Below are 24,868 nucleotides of genomic sequence, written 5' to 3' on the forward strand. Positions count from 1 at the left end.
ATTTGTAACCATACATTCATATTGGACATTTTTGCTTTGTTTGTAATACATACACAAATGTTATGGTATTGGTATAAGATGTATATTTAGCTTCCTGCACCACAGAGCTTCATCTGAGTCCTCATTTTAAATGTCCTTTTGACACTGCAGGAAACTGATGAATCTATATTAAGCGTCCTCCCCTTGCGCTCCCCTCCTTGTTCAGTAGCTGTCCTTTTGCAAGCATTGAGGACATTTACACTCTCTAGGGGAGAGGTTTGTATAAAAAAGAATAGCTCTAATTTAACAGCTCTTCACCACCAAAATGCCAGCCGAATGTGTTTTCCCCTGTAAAATGACCTGCTGTGATTGGGTGACAAATGAATAGTTGGATACATAGTTAAAAGTGCAATGCATTTTAGGCAGCCAAACTGAAACCTCGTTATTTTTTAACAGTGACATATTTGGGATTTGGTTGGGTCAGTTTAACTCTCTCTCTGTGTGTCCAACGATTACCATTATGTCTTGATTCCCAATTATTCTGCATTTTGGCAGGTGGGAGAAATCTGTGGAACGGAAAGGATTTTAGCTCAAATTTGTAAAATCATTACTCTGATGCAATTTCCAAGGGCAATATATATAAACTAAGATAATAATCTCATTAGCGAGACTTCCAGTTTGCCAATTAGCATTCAACCTTGGACTTTCATACACAGACAAAAGTCACCATCTGTCAGCACAATGCAGGGCAGCCCTCTGTGATGATGATGATGTTGTTGTTGATGACGACTAACTGTGTTTGTTTTGGCTGCAGGAACTTCTATTACATCACCATGCTGCGCGACCCCGTGTCCCGCTACTTGAGCGAGTGGAAGCACGTCCAGCGAGGGGCCACGTGGAAGACGGCCCTCCATATGTGTGACGGACGCTCGCCCACCCAGGACGAGCTGCCAAACTGCTACATCGGAGACGACTGGTCCGGGGTCACCCTGACGGAGTTCATGAACTGCCCGTCCAACCTGGCAAATAATCGACAGGTCCGCATGCTGGCTGACCTGAGCCTGGTGGGCTGCTACAACCTGTCCTCCATGAACGAGAGCCAGCGGAACCACATCCTTTTGAGCAGCGCCATGAGCAACCTGAAGAACATGGCTTTCTACGGCCTGACCGAGTTTCAACGCAAGACCCAGTACATGTTTGAGCGGACGTTCAGCCTGCGCTTCATCGCCGCTTTCACGCAGATCAACAGCACGCGAGCCGCCAACGTGGACCTGAGCGAGCCCGTGCGCAGACGCATCGAGGAGCTCAACTATCTGGATGTGCAGTTGTACGAGTACGCAAAGGACCTGTTCCTCCAGCGATTCCAGTTCACCCGCCAGAGGGAGCACCAGGAGGTTCGCTTGAAGAGGCGCGAGGAGAGGCGTTGGCTGAAGGAGCAAAAAGAGCAAGGGAGGCCATGGCCGCCCAAACACAAAGGGGGAGGAAATGCAGGTGGGAGAAGGGGAGGAGGGTCGGAGAAAGGGACTGAGGGTGAGTTCCCCACCACCACGGAGGACTACACAAGCCAAGTGGCCCGTTGGTGAGGCTGTGGTCTTAAAAGAGAGGAGCAGGAGAGAGATTCCTCACAGACTTGTTTAAAGCTTTGACTCTCTCGCACATCCGGTGTTTCTCTCTCTTTGTCTCACCAATTATCTGTCTCATGCATCCGTCTGTTTTTCAGCTTCAGTGTGATCCAAGTGCTCTGCTGTTTCTTTAGGAAAACTGCCACGTCTGTGCGTCTCACAGCAGCTCTGCCTTGGAGTGCCCTTTGGTGTCTTAAATCTTTAAATGCTGTTTATGAATTGTTTTGGTCATTTAATTTTTGCCTTATCATGTGTTGAATAAGACATTGAACTGAGGTGAAGGGGGGGAAAAACAATCAAAAGAAGCTGCCATTGCTTTATTTTGACATTCAGAAGCAACAATAAGGAATGTCATGAAGTATTTGTTGCAACTGGTTACAGACATATTCCTTTTGAAAGATGTTGTTGTAGAAGAAGTGATGCTTGCATGTCACACGTCCACATTATACTGACAATTGGGGAGAGTGATTTCCAAAAGATATGCAGTACTGTGAGCCAAAGTTAATTCAAATCACCATGTATTTATTGTATTTGTATTCAATGACAATGAAACCCTCTCTAAAGACGTTGTTGTATGCATGCAAAACCCATATTTTAAACCAAATTACAGAAGACTATATCTGATTGTTATATTTTGGTTACAGTTCAATATATATTAATTTCCTCAAGTGCAATACCTTGCAGACTTTACCACGTCACCCAGAGATATCATGTGCTGTACACACAGTGTTAATCACAAAGAACATGAGAAAGGAAACCAGTTCTCTGTGAGGAAAAAAGCATATTCTGTGAATAATTCAACAAGTATGTGGCAGATAAAAACTTGGTAAATAGTACAGGTGATGAAATGTGTCAGTGTGGCTGGTGTGTGGCCGGACTGTGAACGAGATGATCAGCATTCAGCTCTCATGGCCCCCCGTCACACTGGCTGCTTTTACATGTTTGTAGAGCTGACGGCACTGTGGGCAGCGAGAGCGCTTTAATGCCAGCAAGTCCCCAGCCCACAAACACCAGCCTCAGAGCAGGGAGTCGAGAAATAAAACACATCTGTCATTTCGTCTGCACGAACGTTTCCAGTCCCTCAAATCCAATCAGCGAGCCAATATGTGAAGATAAAAGAGGGCTTGTTTTTATCTGCTTAAATAGGCTTCAGTGATGCTTTTCATGCCTCTCATCTCACATTCACTCAAAACGCCTGCTTGTCAAATTAAACGCTCTCTAAATGACAACACTGAAGTGGTACGGCTGCTGCTATTTTAAGTCATTTTTCATGTTTTTCTTTTATTGCCGTTAATATGAAATACCTCGGATGGCACAGGTTTGTTTCGGTTTAGAGAATCACCGTCGTCTTGTTTGAGTGATTAATTTGGATCGTACACTGAATGTGGTGTATGAATACAGGTTTGAGCTGTGGGTCTGTATGGGTGAACTTGTCTGTACGGATGCACTCACTTCACTGAGAGTGTGGATGGGTGGAAGAGAACAAAAACAAGGTGTATAGCACATTGATAACTCTCAGCCAAGTGTTTCAAGTGGAGCTGCAGCACTGAATATGAAATCCTTCTGTGCTGAATGTATTACTGAATTCATGAAGCTTGTGTTGTAGCAGGGAAATAGATTTGTGACAAAATTATTATTTTTGATTATAATTATTGACAAAGGCTCATTTTTTATATCTGTGTCTCAATAATACTGTATGCCCTAAACTCCACTCCATTAATTTGACTTTGTAACATTTCATGCAACATTAGATGTAGGTGTATCATTAAGAATGATCCAATAACATTAAATACTATGAACATATTCAGATTGATTGTCAACATCTTTGACAAAAAAATGTGTTCATGTATCTTTACAAAAGGTGTAACCAACAACTCCTGCTTCATCAGGACTGTGTGGGTGTGGTTTGATCAGATGTATCTAAAGTACATCAATAAAAAATACACAAAGCAACTCAATAATTAAACTTCAAATTCCTACTTAAATAAAATTAAAATGTTAAATTGGATACAGGATTATTACTGTACTGTAAATACTTTAATAAATGATGGCTGAATTCCATTAAGCTTCAGATTCAGGGTCCTCATTTTTTCATTCTTTGGTTTAATCATAAGTATCATGTACTTTTCAGATAATAATCTAAAAGGCATCTAAACTCTTCATTTACCTCAGGCAACATATATGCATTAAATGATAATCCTATTAGACCGGGAGAATTTCTTTTTTAAATGGGAACTTTCAACAGAACGTTTATTTTGAAAATGTCTTTTAATAAACCAACATGCAGCACTGCTGTGTCACAAGCTGTAGAAATGACAATGTTCCCCGATGACAGATGGCATGAGCACTGCAGGAGCAGTACGTGTGCTATTAATGAAACACTTACGAAAAACGACGTTGTAAATGCGCTATATACCCATGTTTATGTGAGTGTGTGAGGTTATTTTGTCTATCATGTGTATCTTTGTTGTTGTGATCATTAACACCTGTGTTGTGCTGCCTCAAAGCCTTCGATACAGCATACAGACTGATCACCTACAGTATCTACTAGAGATTCACTTGAGAGGCATAGAGCAAAGAAAGGAACTGAAAAAGTTCAAAATGTAAATAACATTTGTTGTGTTCATGTGTAAAGAAGCTACTGTGAGAGAGATCACCACAGAGATCAAAGAAGGGGAAGAAGTAGCACATCTCAATCAGCTGTAACACCTGCAAATAGGGGTTTCCATGGAGACAGTAACTGCTGAGTGACTCCCGGGTCCGTTCATTAAGCAAAAAATTGAGCTAATTTTTGTTTATTACTCAAAGAGGGTCCTAATGTTGACACTGTGCGAGAGAGTGGACTCAGCCGAAGGAGTTGCAGCATAATATGTTAATAATGTCAAAAACGTAGGAAAATAGCAACCTAAAATTATTTAATTTTCTCAGCATTATCATCGTAAAATGTCATGTCAATGCAGTGACAATGAAAGAATAATTGTGATAAGTGCATTAGGGGTTCTGCTAAAGGCATCAGTCTTTTCAAACAAACCTTGCTTTATGAAGAAAAACAACTCATTTACAGTTAGCAAGGCTGTTCCACCTCTCCTCTCATCAAAACAGGAAGTGACTGATCGGTTGTATTCTGTCTGTAAGCCATAATACTGAAGCTACGTATGTAGGGTTTCTACCTAAAAATATATATGAATAATGTAGTGTAGGTTTAAAGCCTACCAAAGTAAAATAAATAAATAAAGGCTACCAAAGACAGATCTTTCTACAATTTAAAATAATAATAATTCGCTGTCAAAGAGTATTACAAATACAAAAAATTGATTAATCCTGAATGAGCTGGAAATGTTGAAAAGAAAATGTAGCTTTGCTGTTGGCCATTAATCTCATCAATTAGGCTACATTAAGACATTTACTCTACATCCAATACCTTAGCATAATCAACAACATATTTAGACGTTTAATGGCTGAGATCTAGTAAAACTTGCAAAAAATGTTTGAGAAGTCAAATATTTGTATTATTTAGTCACCGTTGCCAGTGTCTACTTTCATTGTTCTGTCAGCTGCTGCTTATTCCCTTGAAACACAAAAAATGAATAAGACATTTAAACTGCAAAATGGTTAAAAATAAAACAAAAGTACACTGCTCAATTTTTGGCTTATTATTTCTGTGACTTCTTAATACATATTTCTCCTAAAAGACTTGTAATGGACTGCAAATAGGAAAAGTAAAAACTCAAAATCTCTTAAACGATTGTGTGAATAAGGAAAAGGGAATAACAAGGATTTTTCACTCAAAATGTTAATAACATTTTCATAAAAGTGTGACATGCCGCTATATTATAGAAGCATTGTATTGAAGTTGTACTGCCACAACATGTCTCTGATAAGATGATGTATCTACATTTATTTGTTTATTTATATAGTTTTAACTGTTGCTAAAGAATGGCTTTGCCTGGTGGGAAATACCAGAATTACCAACACCTCAGTGATGGTGGAAGACAGCTTAGTGTAAGAATTTATATGTACATGTTAAAGTCTTGTGATGAAATGAACGGTTTAAGAGCCTTTTGGCGTGTAATATTTAATCTGCCATTTTGTCAGACCTGAAAAAACGAGTTAATTCTGCTTATAATATCAGAAATAAATGCATTGAATGGCCATGACATTATGGTGTGTTTTTTTTAATATTTTTCAACTAACCTACTTGAGGTTTTGTTTGCAAGAATGTATATTACCAAAAACTGATTTTCGAAATTGGTTTTCGAAAGTTGTTTTGTGAACCATCTCAAAGTAAACTCAAGGTGAGTACTGTATATACTTTGTATAGAATGTGATAAGTCACAGTTACATTTATTAGGCCTAATTAAAGATAATCACATCCAGTCATTTATATGAGTTAGCTTGATATTTTCTCTTGCATTGAATGTAATGATTCAGATAATTAAGTATCAGACATTTACATGTCTTATAATCCAGTTAACTTCCTAAATGAAGATCATATGTGCTGATAAAGTGAAGACATCACATATTAATTGTGAGCGAACTTTTAATTAACAAAGTAGGGTATGCTTTGATAAATAGTATCCAGAAAAGAAGGGTATGGCATGGTGTTAACAAGTGCAAACATATAGCCATGAAAACACGTCTGTTTCCCTTCACCTATAACACCAAGTGCCTCAGGGCTGACAGCATATTGAGTTAACCTGGCGTTTACTTCACATCTGTATCAACATACAGAAACTTCTGCTCTCCTTCAGGTTGTGCAGTGAGGATGACAGGCTCGGCATTTTATCCAGTGACTGCAGCAAGGCACCAAGACGGTTAGACAGTATTTTTTTTCAATGTTTTACAGTATGAAATGTGTGCTGCACCAAAGAAAAGTTGTTAAACTCTGAATTTGGATCTTAAAATCTATCTATCTTATTACTTCCTATAGATGGGGGAAAAACAAGAATTTGGTTGTTCCACAACACAACAAACTCAAAAGACAAACCATATCCTTGGTGTGAAAGTAGACAAAAAAATCAATTGACATTAATTGAATCCTTATGAACCTGGGTTAGCTGGTTTGGGGGGAAATCGTTGTTGCCAGATTGGATATATTCAGATCAGGGACAGGTACCAGAAATAACTCAATATTGAAAGTATTTGATCCTCATTTTACCATATAGTTCAGCTTTTTAGCCACACTGCACAACCTCACTGATCACAGCAGGATGTGACACAGCTTGAAATACATTGACACCACTGAATTGGGTTTCTGAACCAGCAATGCATCTCACAAGCCTCTGGATTTTCAATTTTTTAAGAAATATATTTAAGGGAAGAGGGCCATCTACAGGCCAAAGGATAGCATTGCTGCTTATCGTGTGCCACATGTTCATTCTACAGGCTGTTCATTTCTATAAAAACTTAAGAAACACCCTGTCTTCTTTAGGACTTTTTACAAAAACAATGAATGTCAAACCAAATGAGCTCGTCTCCTATTTAAATACGTATTTTTCTCAAACTAAAACATTACTACTGTTTTGCTTTTTGAAAGCCTTTTTAACCACTAGATGGGAGTGATGCTTTCAACAAATTCATGTGTGCCACTCACAGGATTGTGTACAGGCCAACCAAACTATTTACATTTTCACTAGTGATCTCACACTTTAGAATATTTAAATGTTCCAAAACAAAGGACAGTCTAAAAAAAACACCACTTCAACAGACATTGCACAGTTTAGTTCAACTTAAGTTGTATGAATGTGCATCTAAATAAAAATAACTCAGAATGTGACAACAATCACAGTCACATGCAATATTAAATGGAGATTAAATAACTAATTATGAGCGCAACAAATATGGTTAAGGACAAAAGATAAATAGAAGCCTGTATTGCTGCATTCTCTTTGATATCTGACTCACTTTGACAGTGGAATTTTCCTCAAAGGGAGCAATGGTGACCTTTCCCTGTGGCAATTGATGCCACATCTCCAGTTTGTTGAAGAGACTGTCAGTATGACAGGTCAGATCAAACTCATCTGTTGCTTCAAGAAGCAAAAGAACAACAATGAGAGAAACACAAAAGAGGGATAATCAATCAGTTAGTCAGTCAAAGCTGGTGTGTGTGTGTGTGTGTGTGTGTGTGTGGTTGTGTGTGTGTGTGTGGTGTGTGTGTGTGTGTGTTGTGGTGTGTGTGTGGTGTGTGTGTGTGTGTGTGTGTGTGTGTGTGTGTGTGTGTGTGTGTGTGTGTGTGTGTGTGTGTGTGTGTGTGTGTGTGTGTGTGTTGCATGGTGACTAAATGAATGTGGGAGTTGAATATTACATCTGCACTGATGGTTTGTTTTATTTTTTTATATAAAGCACTGTTTTAATTAAAGGCTATTCCAGGACTGACCACAAAGGTTTAACATTTTAATTAATACATGAATATTCTAAATGGTCCTTTATCCTGAGTAAGCATCTACATGCCAATCAAAGCATTCACATTCAATATCATGGCAGAGGTGCTCCTGCACTATCCTCATCACACAGAAATGGCCATTTAGGTGGAGCATAACCATCACTGTACCAGGAATGTATTAAATGAAGCGGTAATTATATTTGTCTATGTTCTGATGCTTTCAGACATACAGTAGTCTATGGTTATTTTAAATGTACTTAAAAATCAGGTGTTCCCTATAAATAATGTTCTAGTAAACCAATTTGACTGAAAATAAATGAAATAGATAGCCATACAACTGAGGCATAGTGGCCTACTTAGAAATGTTGTAGAAACCAGTAATAAACCAGAACAGACACAATGCATTTATGAAAGTGGCACTGAAAAAAAACGTTGTTGTTTTTTTTAAATCATTGCAGAAATATGTTTTTTTTTAAAATAATAGCCACATCTTTCTCTCTTCTCTGCCTCCCTCCTTCTGACACTCCTGACTGATCTTATCCGGTTGGCGGGTTAGCATCCATCTTATATGACCTTGAGCAGACCTATATGACCAAGCTACTGCTTTGCTTTTTATTCTGATATATAGTCATTATAATTCATAAAAAGCCTTTCATTATTAGTTCTTACATAATTACATTGAAGACAAGCCTCTTTATGATGCATGGGTTATTTTACTACTAATTAATGCAAATAATTGAGCAGAATTTTGACACTATGTCTGTCAAATTCATATTTACTTTTGTTCCTCATAAGATGTTTACACGTGTAAGTGAAATCGTGTTTTTAATAAACTAATCCAGAAATACTCACATGGTTTTATTGCTGTTCCCTTGGTAACAAGCAAACCCTTGCCCTTTTAGCCTACTGGCATTCGTGTGGATCGTACCACTTTGCAGTCGTAGGGGGAATGTTAGAAAATGTAAGTTATAGAATGGTCTCTTTTGCCAAAAGACAATTAAGTTAAACTCAACTTAACGCAAATTAGATTGCAATAGCACATATTTGTGCATGTATTGATATGTGTCCCGTTGTATACTGAAATATATCACCTTAAGGCATCTCAGCTCACCCCGGGAAACCTCGTCATCACACGGAGGATCGTACAGTAAGCTGTCAAAAGCTTGTTGCTTAAATCTGTGCAGTGCTATAGTAAAGTAATAACGAAACGAGATCGAAGTAACAAGCTATATATCTGCAAACAGAGCAAGAGTTAAACTGTTGGTGAGCAGACATTTCGGGAGCACTTGACATCGTGTTTTCGTTAGTTCGTCGTCTGTCCTAGCTGATGCGTGATAGCTGTTTCCTCTGGGAAGCGGTTCATCCGTGATGATGATGAGGTAAGCAGGTGTGCTTCCCAGCTAACAGTGTGGCTAATGTAAGCTAATAACCCGTCATGTTCAATGTTAGCCCCATGACAGCAATGTATTTCGCTTGCTAACGTTACTGTAACTAAGTATTTTCGACAAGCTAGCTAAAGTAGCCGAGGATGAGAATGCAAATCAGAGACCATGCTACCCTCGAAGTAGCAAACTGTGCAGATAACACGGTGGTGACAGGTAAGGGTCATGCTAACGTGTGTTGAAAGTCAGTGCATTTTCTGTTCCTTGTTAAAATATATACATAGCTGTATTTTTGTTTTACATGTTTGAAATGTGTGTGTGCATCTTCTCATCCTCACTCCAGGAAATGTGTGAGGAACAGACATTAATACACAATAACTACTGTTTATCATCAATAATAATGCAATTCGTACACCAAATGAGGTCAACCAAACTAACATTTAGAAAAATACTTCAATGTATTTTAACTATCAGTACTTAAACAACTAGAGAAGATGCAGAGTTGTTATAACTAATCTGCTCTTGCAGTTCAGTTTACTGCCATGTCATTACTGTGTTTTATTGCAACATCATTCTCTTTTATAGTCAGACAACGTTGTGGTAATTTGTGACAGTTAATTTGTTAATCTTGGGATTGATCATGCTGTATTTCACATAAAACCCACTTTTCAGTGAGACACATTCAGTGTAAGAAGTCATTATATATGGAAAGTGAATGGATTATGTATGCACAAGCAAAATCTAGGAGTAAAATCTTGAATTAACACAGAATTATTAGGGTTTTTGGATTTAAACAAAATGGTTATTACTAAACATTTTCATACAGTATTTTGTATGGTGGCATACAAACAAAAAACAAATGTATGTTTCTCCCAGCCCACAACAGTCCAAATAATGTTCTACTCTGCTTTGCATGATTAATTACATTCAATTTAAAATGTAATTAAGATTACAGACAAAAAGTTACGCCTTTTTAAATAACAAACAGAGGAAAATACATTACCACAGTTCAAAATCGGTGACTGGGTGTTCGTAGATCATTTGTCATGTCTATATTACACATGATGAATTTAATTTCTGTGAAATAACCTAATTGTATTCATAGATAAAGAGTCAGCTGCCAGCAGTGTCTTGCTCCAAGCTGTGCACAAACAGTGCATCAGCTCCTGCCTTTCTATTGGCTAATTTCAGACTGGGAGGGTCTTCCTGGGGGCAGGCAGCAAGGCAGGAAGGGGGGGTGGCTGGAAATGTTCAGCCAGAGTTGGACAGGCAATCTGTTTTTACTGTTGTGGAGAGAAAATCTTTGGTTACTGACTCCGTGAGACAGAGAGGAGGTTAAAAGCTGTTATTTGGGTATTTGTTTTACAAGTTGGCTTCTGAAAAGTTCCATCTTGAACCTAGATTCTCGGTTATGGACAGTCTTCTTTACTGCTACATGGAGTGAGAGAGGTAGGTTTTCTTGCTCTGTTTCCTGACTTGCGCCCAAAGGAATTTGCTGCAGTATGCGGTGCGATAGCATGCAGTAAAGCTGTGTGGCTGTTATAGCAGAAGATCTAGGTTAACAACAGCAGAGGTTTTTCTGATCCGTGCCTTGTATGTCTTTGTACATGTGTTAGCCATGTTACATTCTCAATAGAGGAACCTCTAAACTCCTGTATTCTGTTCACGAGTTAGCCACCTTTTCTGCCTCCTCAGCAACTTCCTGTGTGTTTTACCAGTGTGTGTGTGCTGGTTTGACTATACTGTTCTGGGTTTCACTCCCAACATGATGTGTGTTTAAGCTTTGTCTTGCTTTTCTTGTATTCTGTATGTGCTTGCTGTGCTCTCAGTCAGCAAATCTGACGGTAGCAATTTGGCACCAAGTGCTTGTGTCATCCTACAGAATCAGCAAATAGAGAGTAACTATGTCGTGGGAAAAAAGGTTTTCGCGAGCAGAGAGGAAGTGCAGAAATTGTGTGTGATTCAGGATTACATCTAGTTGTAATAGTCTGTTTTGGTGGATACTGATTAACAACATGTGTTAGAATCAAGGCATGACACACATGCTATGGTTGGATGGGTTTGAGCTTTGTAAATGTTCATATTGCCAGATTGATTGATTGATTACCATGACACCATCCGGCTACTCAGCCCAGACTAGCACAACAACTGTGGCTCTGGTTGTAACACGGTTAACATTGTTCCTTTTCAAGAGGCATGACTAAGAGAAATCAATTGTGGTTGTGCAGACATAGTATAACAACCATCATTCACAATGTGTATTAAGTTGAGATGCCATTTTAATCCTTAGCATCTGAATGATCTGCTAACAAGATAATACTAGCAATATTAGCTTGACAAATATCTAAATCTTTACACAGGGCAAACATAACAAAAACAGAATGACTAAGAGAGATCATCATGATTAGAATGTATTGTTGAGTAAAAACATTGTATTCTTTTATTTTTATTTAAGAATGATATAAAGGTGACAAAAGACAGCACATTGGAGAAGCTGGAACCAGAGACTGAGTAGTCTCTTGGGAGTCTGACTTGATGACTAAAAATATAACCAGACTAATTACAAATTATAACATTTGTTATTGTTTGACCTAATCCATTTTCTGCTGTAAAGTGCTAACGAACAAATGACTCTAGAGGATGAACAGTCTCCGGTGAATAGAAGAAATCATGAGATGCAGTTAGTGTATAAGAATAATTTATGGTTGCTCTAAATGTGCCAACAGTAGACTAATAGCACCATAATTATAGTGTTGTTTTTCGGAAACATTCTCACTCTTGTTGTCTTTTATCTTTCAGATCACTAACAAAGTGCCTTTGAGAAGATATCCCTGACCTGAAGGTGGTTGTGTACATTGCCGACCTATGCTTTCTTTAAGGCAAGACACGCAGGATACCTCAGCAGCAAGCACTTTGCCTCCTCTTTGCACAACTTCAGCACCTAAAAAGGCTGAAATAGAGCCATAATATATAAGAATAGAATATAATGACATGAGAATGTATGAGGTCTGCATTAATATTCCCTCACTTGTCTGATATTTCTGTGCACCATCATCTGTGCAATATACACTCAAACGTGTCTCAGTAAAAAAACAACACAGTGGTTTCCTTTTGATGGGTGATTCCTCAGAGATTGAACAAACATCTCATCGTTCTGCTCCAGCTGATGGAAGGTTGTTTCAAAAGAGGACTTTGCACAAAGAGCCAACCCACAGTTTTTGTTGTATGAGACACAACAAAATCGATCGATTGCCTTTTTAAAAACTAAAAACTTTATGATTATAACCTTTGGACATGGCGTTAAACCTGTCTTCAGTCAGAGACACAAAATGGTTAACTCTGGAAGTCTGTCGGCAGTTCCAGCGAGGAAACTGTTCACGTAGTGATGAGGAATGCAAATTTGCTCATCCACCGAAGAGCTGCCAAGTTGACAATGGGAGAGTTGTTGCCTGCTTTGACTCACTGAAGGTAAGAAATGCTGTCCACACGGTATTATCTGGTTGATACTTTACTGAATGTTAAGAACATTTGTCCCTTTATAAAGGAATAATACTTCATGTAATGCAGCATTTTACTGTAGTTGTTACCTTTGTCCCCTGAGTGAATGGTTTCTCTGTTGTTTTATACCAAATCAGAAATAATGCAAATAAATGTGCTCTTCTTGAATAGGTCTACATTTATTTTTAAATACTCAAAGTGCTCTTGCAGGTTCCATCTAGCTAGCATGTCCCATCAAATACAGTTAAACCTGCATATCTACCATTATAACCAGAATAACAATAACTATACAGGGCTGATATCAATACTTGTTGTCTACACAGCAATGTTCAAACAGTTACTACATAGTATGGGACACAAACAAGACTATGTTCCTCCTCCCTGGTACATGTTTTAAATAGGGGTGGGAAAGATCCTTAACTGCTACTGTCAGTTGAACGTTTTTACCCCACCCCATAGTGAACTCTCAAATGAATATGCCCCCTATTTGAAGTTGCTATTACATCCTTTTCCCTGCAGAAATATGTCAAACTGCACAGAAAACGGTCATCTCAATGCTGTTGATGTTCCAACATGCTCCAGTGTTTGTGAAATCATATGTAATATGACCCTTTCCAAAAATAGGTTAACATGTCAGAGGCCTATCTCATCACTTATCTAATGTCGACTATAACAATTATTTCTGGCAGCCAGTTTTGAGCCTCCTGTTTGCTCAGTTGCCCTGTATTAGACCAATGCTGCCTTAATCCACACATTTACTATCACCACACAATACAGCTTTGCCCTCAGGATTATACTTATGGTGAGTCATCGTCTTATCTCCTTACTGTAGGCCTTCTCTGTGCCCCAGTGGCCAAGGGCCCGGACCTGAGGCTTAACGCAAAGTAGCTACCTTATTCCTTTATCTAACAACAACATTATTGATTTTGCCTTGCATAAAACATTTTTTTTTTAAGTATTTATTACAACTTCTTAATAAAAGATACATTTTCACTCAGGCCCAGATTAAATTGTGCTTGATGTTGGCGTATGTTTATAGTCAAACACTGAACAACAGAGCAATTATACATAATGGAAATCATGAAATACTATTAGGATGAAGTGAGTGAATTAAATAACATTTCATCCAGTTTTATCTCATTTTAGAAATACAACCTAGAATTTCAGTCTTTTCGAGAAAAGAACAAATCTGAGGTCAACCAACAGTTGTTGCAGTCATGTGATGATGTCACAGCTCTTCCTCATGAATAGGCTTTTGTCCGAGTCACAGTATGGCTACTGGTAAACTGTCAACTGGTACTAATTCGGCTGGGTGTAATTCAAATCAGCCATTATTTATAAAAATATCAAATGCAGCTAAATGCCCAGGTTGTGCTTTATAAACATATATTTTTTTGCTCTTGTGTTGCTGTTTCGTCTTGTCCACCGGGGGCATTTTATTGACACGTGATTAGTTGATTTCAGGTCAAAACGATGGCCGTCCACGTCCTCTGCCCACTAACCACTCCCAACAGAGTAAACTTTGTTATACTACAGAAGAATGAGCACATCCTTTGCTGCTTTGCTAACTGGGATCTCATGACTCCTTGTTAAAGCTTCCGCAGAGGCTTGTTGATACACAGACTTGATCTGTTTTCTGTGACTAACTCACTCAGGACTGTTTTATGTTAGAGGATTCCCCTGAGCCAGCAGAGAAGTGACCATACCAATTCATAACATTAAACGCAACTTTAGCTACATTATGCCAAGACAGAATGGTTCATGTGCAACAGATTCCTCGTCTTTGACCTCAGTTTAACTAAAGCTCCCCATATCTGTGGCGCCTTCACTTTTAGGGAACTGTATTACACAAGGCATACTTTCATTTCCCTACTTGTAAGCAACTGCAAAGTTGTGCAAACGTTGCAAACCAGTAAAACATTTAGACATTAGAAGGGGGGTTGAACAGCTCTATTGACCCTGTATTTACTCTGAGCTTTATCCAGACTAATGAAGCATTGATGACAGTTAATCCTACATGGAAATGTATTCAAAATAATGCAAGTAAATCCCCAAATGAGTCAACTTAATTTGAATATGAAGAGCAGAGGAAGCTAACCTGTCATTATGCTAACATCTCTTGATTGACAGAAATGGTTTGGTTTGTCTCATTTATACGTTTAACAGGAGGTAGCAACCTGACTGCTGAGATGTATAACAAATCACCATGTTGTGTGTTGTTATGTGGCCGGTCTGCTCTTTCTCTAAGGCTCTCATATTAGTTTCAGTGCAGTCATAAAGGCAACATTGTGAATTGATATCTGAATGGCCTTCAGTCCTTCTGTTCCTCTCTATTGCATTGATATTGAATGATATTGCAGTGCAGACCTACGTCAAAGCTTCAATGCCAATGTGTGAACATGTGTTCCCTATATGTGTCGGGGTGAAAAATACAGCTGTGTAGATGGATAGTTGTGTAACCTAACTAACTATAATAACGGAGGACGATATTCTGCATCTCATTTTAAAACAAATATGAAAGCTACTGTTTGAAAAAGCACATGTAATATAAGATATTATTTGGAGGAATATAAGGATGATGAATCCGCCTTGTGCCTTTTCTTTTTTCTTTGAATACAGGGTCGATGCTCAAGAGAAAACTGCAAGTATCTTCATCCACCTTGCCACTTAAAAACCCAGTTAGAGATTAATGGGCGCAACAACCTCATCCAGCAGAAGACAGCAGCCGCCGTGCTCGCCCAACAGATGCAGCTCATGATCCCAGGGCCCAGCCTGCAGTCTATGGTGAGGCCTCATCAACACTAAGAAGGAACTTCTAAATGTGTCATTGTTCTTGTTAGAAATGCACCTAAATGATACTGTTGTTGGGCCGACAAATAGCTGACCTGGTGACTATGGGGTCTATCTATATTCAATTCTCTGTTTACAGCTGATTAAATGTGCACATGTTGAGTCATGCGTCAGCAGCACACCAGTAGACCACATGACTGAGGGAGCTAATAACAAGCATGTCAGCAGATGGAAGTAGTTTTTGCTTGCTATGGACAATTCAGCAAATGTATATCTATTTATTTATTATTTACACATTTTGTTTTCCAAAGTAAAAAGAAAAGTCAAGCCTGATGTTGCCGTACACATAAAGAATGATTCCAGTCACTTAGCTTATCACTAAACACTGATATCAGATCAGTACTCAGTATTGACCATTCCCCAGAGCGCAGGTGTTATTATTGTGACTGAAAAAGCCTGATCGGTGCATCCCTACTGCTTGTCTCACTTGTAATATTTGACATCTTTTCTTATAGCCAACATTTCAATTCACACAGGGACTGGGCAACAACACTGGTCTTGGTTACGGTTCATACATGACACCGCTGAGCCATGGAATGAGCCTCATCTCCACAGACAACCTCTCCAGCAACCAGGTCCTTGTTTCTGGAAGCCCACCTGTCACGGTCCAGAGCTCCTCTTCCTCTTCCTCTTCTTCTTCTCCCTCACAGAAGCTGCAGCGTACAGACAAACTTGAGGTATTCTTGCACCCCAAAGAATGATCGAACATGAGAAGATAAAGTAATAGCTTGGTGGTTGACATGATCCGACTCCATGCTGAACCTGTGTCACTGTCTTTATAATGTCTCCTCTCAGGTGTGTCGCGAGTTTCAGCGGGGAAACTGTGCGAGAGGGGAGACGGATTGCCGCTTCGCTCACCCCAGTGACAGCCCCATGATTGACACCACAGATAACACTGTCACTGTTTGCATGGACTACATTAAGAGCCGCTGCTCCAGGGAGAAGTGCAAGTATTTTCACCCGCCTGCACACTTGCAGGCAAAAATCAAATCTGGTCAACAGCAAGTCAATCACACCGCCGTGGCAGCCCAGGCCGCCGCCGCAGCCATGGTAAGAGCCCATCCTCCTGACTTCTAAACAACATGTTTTACACAAAACCACATTACCCTGCCAATAATATGGTGTTTTAGAGGTCATTTGTTTTGCCATGATATCACAGAATGTGGAGCACTATAAGTCTTTATACTATAAGAATGGCACATTTAATGTAACGGCATAGCATAGAGACCTTTTCTGGATGTCCAACTTTTAAATCTTCTGTATTAAAACATAAATGAACTGGAATGAAAAGGAAGGATCTTAATCATCCATGCAAATTCTGAACTTTGTTTCTCCTTTTAATAATTAAAAACACATGCCTTTCTTTTTAATCCTGTGTTTACAAACACCAGGGATGGAGACAGAACAGGGACGATGACATTAGATTAGATTAGATTCAGCTGCTCTCAAGGGTTAGTCCTTTTATTAAAAGGCCTGTCAATCAAATAGCTTCCAATCTAGCCCTTTCAGTTTTAATGAAGGAGCTCTGCTTTCTGCTGACATTACAAGGCTTATGTTTTCTAAACAGGCCAAATCAAAAAATGTACATTGTGTTTGTTCACCAAACACTTCAGAAACTGGTGCTACAAAGCAACTGAGGAATGGTTTTATTATAACACTATATTTATAGTGCAAAGTCATCTGTTAACTACAATTCTTGCCTCTATCGCTTTTCTTGGTCTGGAACTCAGTTTTAACAACAACTTACTATAGATAGTTATTTTATTATTATTTAAACGTAATGCATTGTAAGGTGTCTTACTTCAGTAAATTGTGTTTCCTTGGCCTCCATAGACCATCACCTTTCATTAACATCATCTTTTATGTATTCTTACTGTAAATATACACAATATATTTGTTGCATGACATTTACGTCACAAGTATTACTAGATAGAGCTCCACATTCTGTGTGTTATGACATTACAGAAACGGTTACTTGAGCCTTTGACTATCTCTCATACAACCAAGTCATTTTTCAGTCAACAATCAAATGTTCAGTGCTTGATGTGCATTACATTGTTATCGCTTCCTGGAAGCAGTCAAATCCATGTACATTATACGGTATTTCCAAATGATATAGTGTGCATAATAGCACTGTTAGCGTCACAGTAGTGGTAGTGTTTTATATACAATAACAAATGACAGTCTAAATAGAGCAGATAGAAGATTGTGCCCTATCTTTATAAATCTGTGTTGCCATAGCTATTGATTAACTGTACATGCTGACCTACTAATGAACAAGTCTTTAGTTAATGTGTCTGTTAATCAGTTATTTTGATCACTGTGCATGCATATTGTGTTTTATGTGGTAAACTACATTCAGATTATTTTGTTTTTGTTTTCCCCTTCTCACCTATCCACAATGCTGTCCCCCATGACGCACCTCTGCTTGCTGTTACCTGTTTGTTAAACGCTTGAATCCCATTGGCCCACTGCCATCATGTGCTCGCTGCCTGCTATTAAAAGACTCAGTCGACTGCCAAAGCAATGAAGCGATCCCTCGAGGCAACTGTAGACCTGGTATTTTCACCTTTTGCTTTGGTTGTAGCTATTAATTGTACTGTGATAACTTTTCATTTCTGTCATTGTGTTTTTAAAGCTTCTTCCAGTCTCATGTAGTTTGTGTACACAGTCATCATCAGTAGCTTTAAGTGCTTAATTTGAAATACTTTTTGTTATTCCATTCATATTTGTATCCTAAAACATGCTTGATTTTTCCACTTTGTGATAACCTTTATTGTGTAGTCATGTTTGCCGTTTTTCCATATCTTTTATAAATTCATACTAAATAATAAGTGTTTAAAATAAAGCTGAATAGAGAGAGGAGACAGGTTGGTATGTCATGTTTCCTCTTGTCTTCTCTCAGGGCTTTCCCTACAGCGTACCCCTACCAAAGAGACAAGCTTTTGAGAAGAACAGCTGGGCCAGCTCTCTCCTCAGTCCCAGTTTTTTGCACTACCAACAAGCTCTGGCCAACTCCCAGCTGCAGCAGCAGGCGGCTGCATACTACCCCACAGGTGAGCTTTAAACATGACTTTAAACAGCTATCAAATACACTTTTCTTAATGATATTGTCTTACACTCTTTTGTTGTCAAAACTAACATGTAGTACTTTACTTAATGAATCTGCATATCTGTTAAATCTTTACTGACTGAACGCTATGGGTCTTATTTGTGTATTCTTACTGCACTAAAGATGTTGTCATGTGGGCTCATGCCAGTGTTGACCATATGTATGAGTCTCACTAAAAGACTGTCCCTTTCCATTTGATAATCACACAGGTTCTGTCTTCTGCATGGCTCCCGGTAACAACATGGGTAAGTCCTTTACTTATGTTTTTATAAAATATGTCTTATTATCAATGGAGCTTTTTATTTATCTGGCTTTTTTGTTTTTGCAGCGTCGGAAAGCAAAACCTTAAATTAGAATCAACCTGTAATAACAATAAAACTACGGTACTACTAGATGTTGTTAGTGTTTCCCTAAAAGGATTTTATTTGCATAATGGTTTGTTTTTGATAATCAAGTCTTGTGATATATACTTACTGTTATATATCAATAATAATGTATTAGAGTAGTCAAAGATAATATATAAATGAAAGCATTTTGAGGATTTTGCTTGTGGAATTACAAAGCACCACGGATTAGGAAATTTGATCAGCATCCCTTAGAATCACTTTAATGTTTTTGATACTCTTAAATGTTTGACATCTTCAAAACTCCTTTAATGTCTAGTAAAAACACTTTGATGGTGTCTGATGGCATTGCCGTCTCTTTTGGGATGTCAAATTCTGGACAGATTTCCTAATTTGATCTCTTATCAGTTCTCCTTTTATGTTCTTCCCTGCCGTCTCGCTTTGCCGTGTGATCACATGCCATCTGCTGGTCTAACCCAATGATGGCTCGCTGCTAATGTCATATTGTATTTGCCTGGCAAGAGAGAGAGATACATTGCTATGGTTACCATAATGCTCCACCTCCCTTTTCATTGCTTTCATGGTTCCCTTCCTGAAAAAGTCCCCATGATGTACAGTGCTACGCCTGCTACTGTCTCTGCAGCAGCTACTCCCGCCACAAGTGTCGCCTACGCAGCAACAGCACCAGCCAATCAGGTTTGCTCCTTTTTTAAAGCTTTCTGTCATAAATCCTTGAGCTCAGAATAAGTGCTTCATCTTTAAATCAGGAGAGTTGCTTCATCAGCATAGCATTGCCTTGCTTGCATTGCCTGCCATTAAGCTTCATCTACCTGTAGACCTTCAGTTGAACTGGTCTGCATCTCACCTCTTTCCCCGATGACAGACATCACTTATTTAGAGTCTTCCATCTGCAAGTGGTGGTGTTGCATTTATTCTTTATAGCATGTTTTTGCTTCGTTCCATGTCACTGTTTGTCTTAATGCTTAGTAGTAGCTTTAATACTTGTCAAACTGGTTGTATTCTTCAGCTAATATATCATTAATGTTATTATTATTATCATCAACTGTGAAAAGATGCCATCCTGATTAAGGGGTTGGATTTGTTTTATTTGTGTTCTAGTACTTCCCTCCGCCCAGACTAAAACATATGATGTTCGATGGCGGGGTTAGCATTAGCGTTAGCTGTTCCTCAAAAACAACATTTAATTGTCTTCCTTTGTGAGTTCAAACATGTGTTCCATACATGTATGTTTAGTGTCATATGCACAAAATATAAATAGATAATTCATTAATTATCTGGGTTAAGGTGATTGTTTATTTATTTGCCACTAAGTGACTGTGTTTTGCCCTGAAACAGATCATCCTCAAGTAACCGCCAGAAACAGAAGTCAGTGCCGTGTTGCTGCTGATAAAGACGCCAAACAACTGCTCTGTAAATATTCTGTTCACACCACACACAACGTACAACAAGCTGCATGCAGATAACATCGCTGAGGAGAAGGTTGTGGTCATTGCTTTGATCTCTCACAATACATTACATTAGTAGGATTATACAATGTTAGATAAGTGTCACAGAAGATTATTGTATGCACGCACCTTTGCACCTGCTTTAACATGCATCCTCACTAATTTGCATAATACCCTGGTTTCTATTTCCTAAAGCAATTCTGACAAGGTCATGGGTGCATTTAGCCTCTTAATCAGCTCTAATGCAATGTGTCTCCAGTTCACATATATGATGCTCATGAATAGAAATGTCATTTTCTAAATCAATCTGACCAGGAAACACGTCGAACTCAAACAGAAACAGGTTGTGCAGCAACACCTAAACATGAACTGATATAAACGTTATTCACTGAAATGTATGTAAATAATACAAGAGACAAGCATGACAGATGTAATCTGAAAACAATACATGTTAAGACCGGGTGTAAAGGGGTCCTTTTATTGGTGATTGTTCAAATTGTATCCTCACGATATTGAGAAACAATTTATTTTTCCTTTCTTGAATGTGTTATGTTAGCTAAAAGGGTTTTCACATTAATGATTGTTTATCTAGTGCCAGCTTTAAATATTTCAAACAAACTTAGAAAAAGCACTTATTTTAACTTTTAACTCTGCATTGTAAAGTTTCCTTTAAAATGTTCTGAGGTTATTCCAGCTAATACCTTACCCCCCCCATCCCAGAACAGGAACAGTGCTCCACCTCCTGGTGTGCCTTTGCATTGCAAATACAGTATGTTTGCTGAGAGAAAAAACAGTATCATCTATTTATCGCAAATACTTTAATGCATTCAAGCAAAAATGATTCAAACGTTTAAATTTCCCCACTTTATTATTAAAAATTACTTTTGGAATGATCAGTAACGGTGATAGTTGATGCACCGGTTTTACCTTGCAGCCAGTTTCACAAAGATAGACTTTGACTAGGCTTAGGTCAAAATAATATTCAGATTTCAGATCCAAATGATTAAGTAGGACTAGCGGTAAAATAACAACAATCAGATCAACAGAAAATGATTGGATTCAACAATTACAGAGATATTTTACTGGGAAAATATTTCCCCTTTTTTTAAGTGTGGTGCCACTGGTCAGCAGGAAGCAGGCATCACTGATTGTTACCATGGAAACAATGGTCAACATGTGTTGCTGATTGTTACCATGGAAACACTGGTTAGCAGGTGTCACCGATTACTACCATAGAATTACTTTAATTCTAGCCTGGTGGTAGTGTGGCTAAATTTTCAGGCTTTAAAATAAGCCCGTGTTGTTTTTGTGTAGTCTAATTCAATTTTGACTCGCCTAAAATTCAAGACCAGTCCGAAATGTCTTTGTGAAACTGGCTCCGGCTCAACCTGAACATAAAGCAAACCGTTTTTTTAAGAAGAGGCTCCACAGCCATCAAAGTCAACTGGCTAAAAGGGTGTAATAATTACTGCAGCTCACATTCAAACTAAAGCTCCTGTAATCCTGTAAGGGACGAGTAGAGTAATGTGTAAAATGTTAGTCTTAATGTTACAGTCGGTTGTCAGTACTGTATTATTTGAATGTTACAAGTGCCTGAAGAATTGTGCAGATGAGGATATCCGTGCATATTTAAAAGGCTTTGTGTGAAAAAAATCACTCGATTTATTCTACTCTAGTTAAGTCACATTTAGAAAGAAATGTTCAGTGCACAACCCTGTGACCTAAACATTGACATTTTTAGGAGACAGGTTGCAGTGCATTAGTATTTCAGATAATAGTTTAAGTAAGTCTTTCAATTCACTTTCACTGATGCTCAAATGTGTATGTGTGTTCCATGTATAAGAGTTTATATCCTGCTTAAGTTCATTTTTTTCACTTTTAAGATGATAAGTATATGACAATGTTTCCTATTTAGTTTCATGCAGTAAAATACTTTATGTAGTAAAGTAGAATTTACGGAGTTAGAAGTGTGGTGAGTTCAGTTGTGTATGGTTGGTACCACATTATGCAATTACCCATCTTTGTTTGAAACTGACAGCAGACAGAGTGGGGATTGTGTCTGGTTAACTGAAAAACTAAACGGATGTTAGAAAAAACATTTTCACTCATATATGTTACGTTCTCTTAAACGTCTTTAATATTCATTTTAGTTTGCAGGTTTGGAAACAGCTTGTGCAACATCAACCTTTCCTTAAATGTTTCCAATGTCTTTAAGTGACTGGTGAGTTTTTTTATGAAAAAGGATGTACACACCCATGTGATTAACTCAGACAATCCACCAAGAGATGTTTCATTTGTTCACAATGTTTTCATTCATTGCAAAAGGTTTTACACATTATTGGTTGATATATAAGAAGCATACTTGCATATTTTACTAGTTTAATATTAGGAAAGAACACTTTAAAATGTATTCTCTTCTATTTTATGACGAATGTAATTTATTAAACTGAATTTAGCTCTGCTGGAGGTTCCTTAAAGGGCCTCGCTCTGTATTAGCCTATGATAAGCCGTCTTGTGTCCAGGGATCAAATGTGGGAGCAAAGAGAAGCTTAAAACATTTCATCCCTGTCACTGCCTTGTCACCTGTGAGGGACAACCTTTGTATGAGCAAGGCCATAGAATTGCTTTTTATGTACAAAAGTGCATTGTACAGGCCACATTTTATGGAAAGTAACTTTCATAATAGGGTAACAATAGTTTGTCATTTAATTGTTTTGATGTGTTGCTGAGGCAATCTGAAGTTGCAGTGATTTAAAACTGTTTTTTTTGTAGGGGATGACATTGTTTTCCCCCTCACAATAACATGTTAGATTGTACTGTCAGATATTTGATTTTATTATGCCATTGTGAAACACTGTAAGTGATCCAGTGCATGAGAATTTATTTTGAAATGTGATTGGTTGTGTTTTATATGGTTTCCACTGCATGTCAACATCTTGCAGCAAACGTATAATCCACCCTTAAGGAATCTGCAGTCAGAAGGTCAGGAGTTGATGGTTCAGCGACTGTTTGAACATTTATTTTCAAGATATAGTTGCTTTCAAAGTTTAGGTTGTTATTAGATATATGACACTTTCCCCTTATTTATTTTACATGCAAATAAAAAGGCATATAACCGAATGTTTGTTTCACCTTTTGGCAAAAAGCTTGAATGTCATGCACATGGAGGTTGTCTTAGATTTGGATCAGCCAGTCAAAAAGATGTTGACAGTAAGAATGTTTAGTCTGACTGACTGAAGCACTTTCTCAACCGTCAAACTGAGAGGACATGCTTTTTGTCAACTTTGCCTTATCTTTAATCTATTCATAAATCTGTCTTGTTCAGTTGTGAATTTCATTTTATCTAATAAATAAAGTACATTTCACTGAACTTTTCTTTGAAATGATTCCTACACAAGTTTTGAGTTTGAGGCCAAAATGACAGTTTGTAAAATCAATCCAAACATTATCCTGACTAAAATGCTTGTTAACTGATATCCCACAGTAAAAAAAATACTTGTACCATTCGGTTAAATCCTGGCCTGAATAGAAACTGTCCCTCTTTTTTTTATAACGTGTTAAAGTTATTTTATTTGTGCTTAAGTAAACATTTCATGTGGATAGTTTTGTTCCTGTAAATTCAAACTTGTGTTAAATCTAATATTGCAAATAAATAAATGTCAAGTTAATGCTGTGCTGTGAGCTCTATTCTTTGATTTAGCACTTTCCATTTTTTTTCCATTGTTTGGGTGGGTAGAAAAATGATGTATTAAATAATCGTAGAAAGACCAATAAAGGCAGAAACATATATCATATTAATTAATATGACTTGTTCTATAATTTTCTTTTTCATATTATTTATTTCAGGTAGTTTTCAGTAGGCTATGTCCGGAATAATTATTATAATACATTTATTATTTAGAATAAATTCTCTTGGGATGAATTTAGTCAAGGCAACTTTATTTATATAGCACATTTAAAACAGAAGCATTTCAGTGATCATATAGGCACAGACAAATAAATAACTTCAATAAAATATCAAATAGGGAATTAATGCGATTTATAAATGTGTTTAATAATATATGATGTATACAATGACATCAATTAGACCAAAATGCAGTTACAGTGCGATCATTTAATGAAATTTCCAGCAGATTGCAGCCTGCTCTGGTCTAAAAACCAGAGTTACCAGGTTTAAATCATCAGACTTTATTGTCAGACTTGCTATTCAACATTCTCAAATGTGGGCAGCAG

The 24,868-nt window shown here is 37.9% G+C and overlaps 2 protein-coding genes across 9 annotated transcripts in view; both read left to right on the top strand.

Moving 5' to 3' along the window:
* hs6st3b (heparan sulfate 6-O-sulfotransferase 3b) overlaps positions 1-5,753 on the top strand; it is an 82,485-nt gene extending 76,732 nt beyond the window's left edge. Inside the window, exon 2 of the mRNA XM_034213463.1 lies at positions 794-5,753. Coding sequence (XP_034069354.1) covers positions 794-1,562 — 769 coding nt within the window. The 3' untranslated portion in view covers positions 1,563-5,753. The remainder of the gene's footprint in view (positions 1-793) is intronic.
* Positions 5,754-9,104: 3,351 nt separating this feature from the next.
* LOC117544306 (muscleblind-like protein 2a) lies at positions 9,105-24,308 on the top strand. Of its 8 annotated transcripts, XM_034213235.1 has the most exons (10): positions 10,603-10,814; positions 12,165-12,833; positions 15,483-15,647; positions 16,169-16,390; positions 16,509-16,763; positions 18,219-18,272; positions 18,619-18,769; positions 19,035-19,070; positions 19,771-19,865; positions 20,526-24,308. In XM_034213235.1, the coding sequence occupies exons 2-10, from the start codon at positions 12,660-12,662 to the stop codon at positions 20,538-20,540; spliced, it is 1,167 nt and encodes a 388-aa protein (XP_034069126.1). In that variant the 5' UTR covers positions 10,603-10,814; positions 12,165-12,659; the 3' UTR covers positions 20,541-24,308. The 8 variants fall into 8 exon arrangements, with proteins under 8 accessions (XP_034069121.1, XP_034069123.1, XP_034069126.1 ...); XM_034213230.1 differs by lacking the exons at positions 10,603-10,814; positions 19,771-19,865 and adding an exon at positions 9,105-9,362; XM_034213232.1 differs by lacking the exons at positions 10,603-10,814; positions 19,771-19,865 and adding an exon at positions 9,422-9,581.
* The last annotated feature ends 560 nt before the right edge of the window (positions 24,309-24,868 follow it).

This window comes from Gymnodraco acuticeps, unplaced genomic scaffold (assembly GCF_902827175.1).
Source record: "Gymnodraco acuticeps unplaced genomic scaffold, fGymAcu1.1, whole genome shotgun sequence".
In the NCBI taxonomy this organism is placed as follows: Eukaryota; Metazoa; Chordata; class Actinopteri; order Perciformes; family Bathydraconidae; genus Gymnodraco; species Gymnodraco acuticeps.

Bases quoted from the DNA above. Each gene is read 5' to 3' on its own strand.
- LOC117544306 (XM_034213230.1), top strand. From the start codon at position 12,660: ATGGCGTTAAACCTGTCTTCAGTCAGAGACACAAAATGGTTAACTCTG. The intron at 16,764-18,218 runs GTAAGAGCCCAT...TGCTATTAAAAG, and splicing joins AGGCCGCCGCCGCAGCCATG to ACTCAGTCGACTGCCAAAGC. The intron at 19,071-20,525 runs GTAAGTCCTTTA...GCCCTGAAACAG, and splicing joins GGCTCCCGGTAACAACATGG to ATCATCCTCAAGTAACCGCC.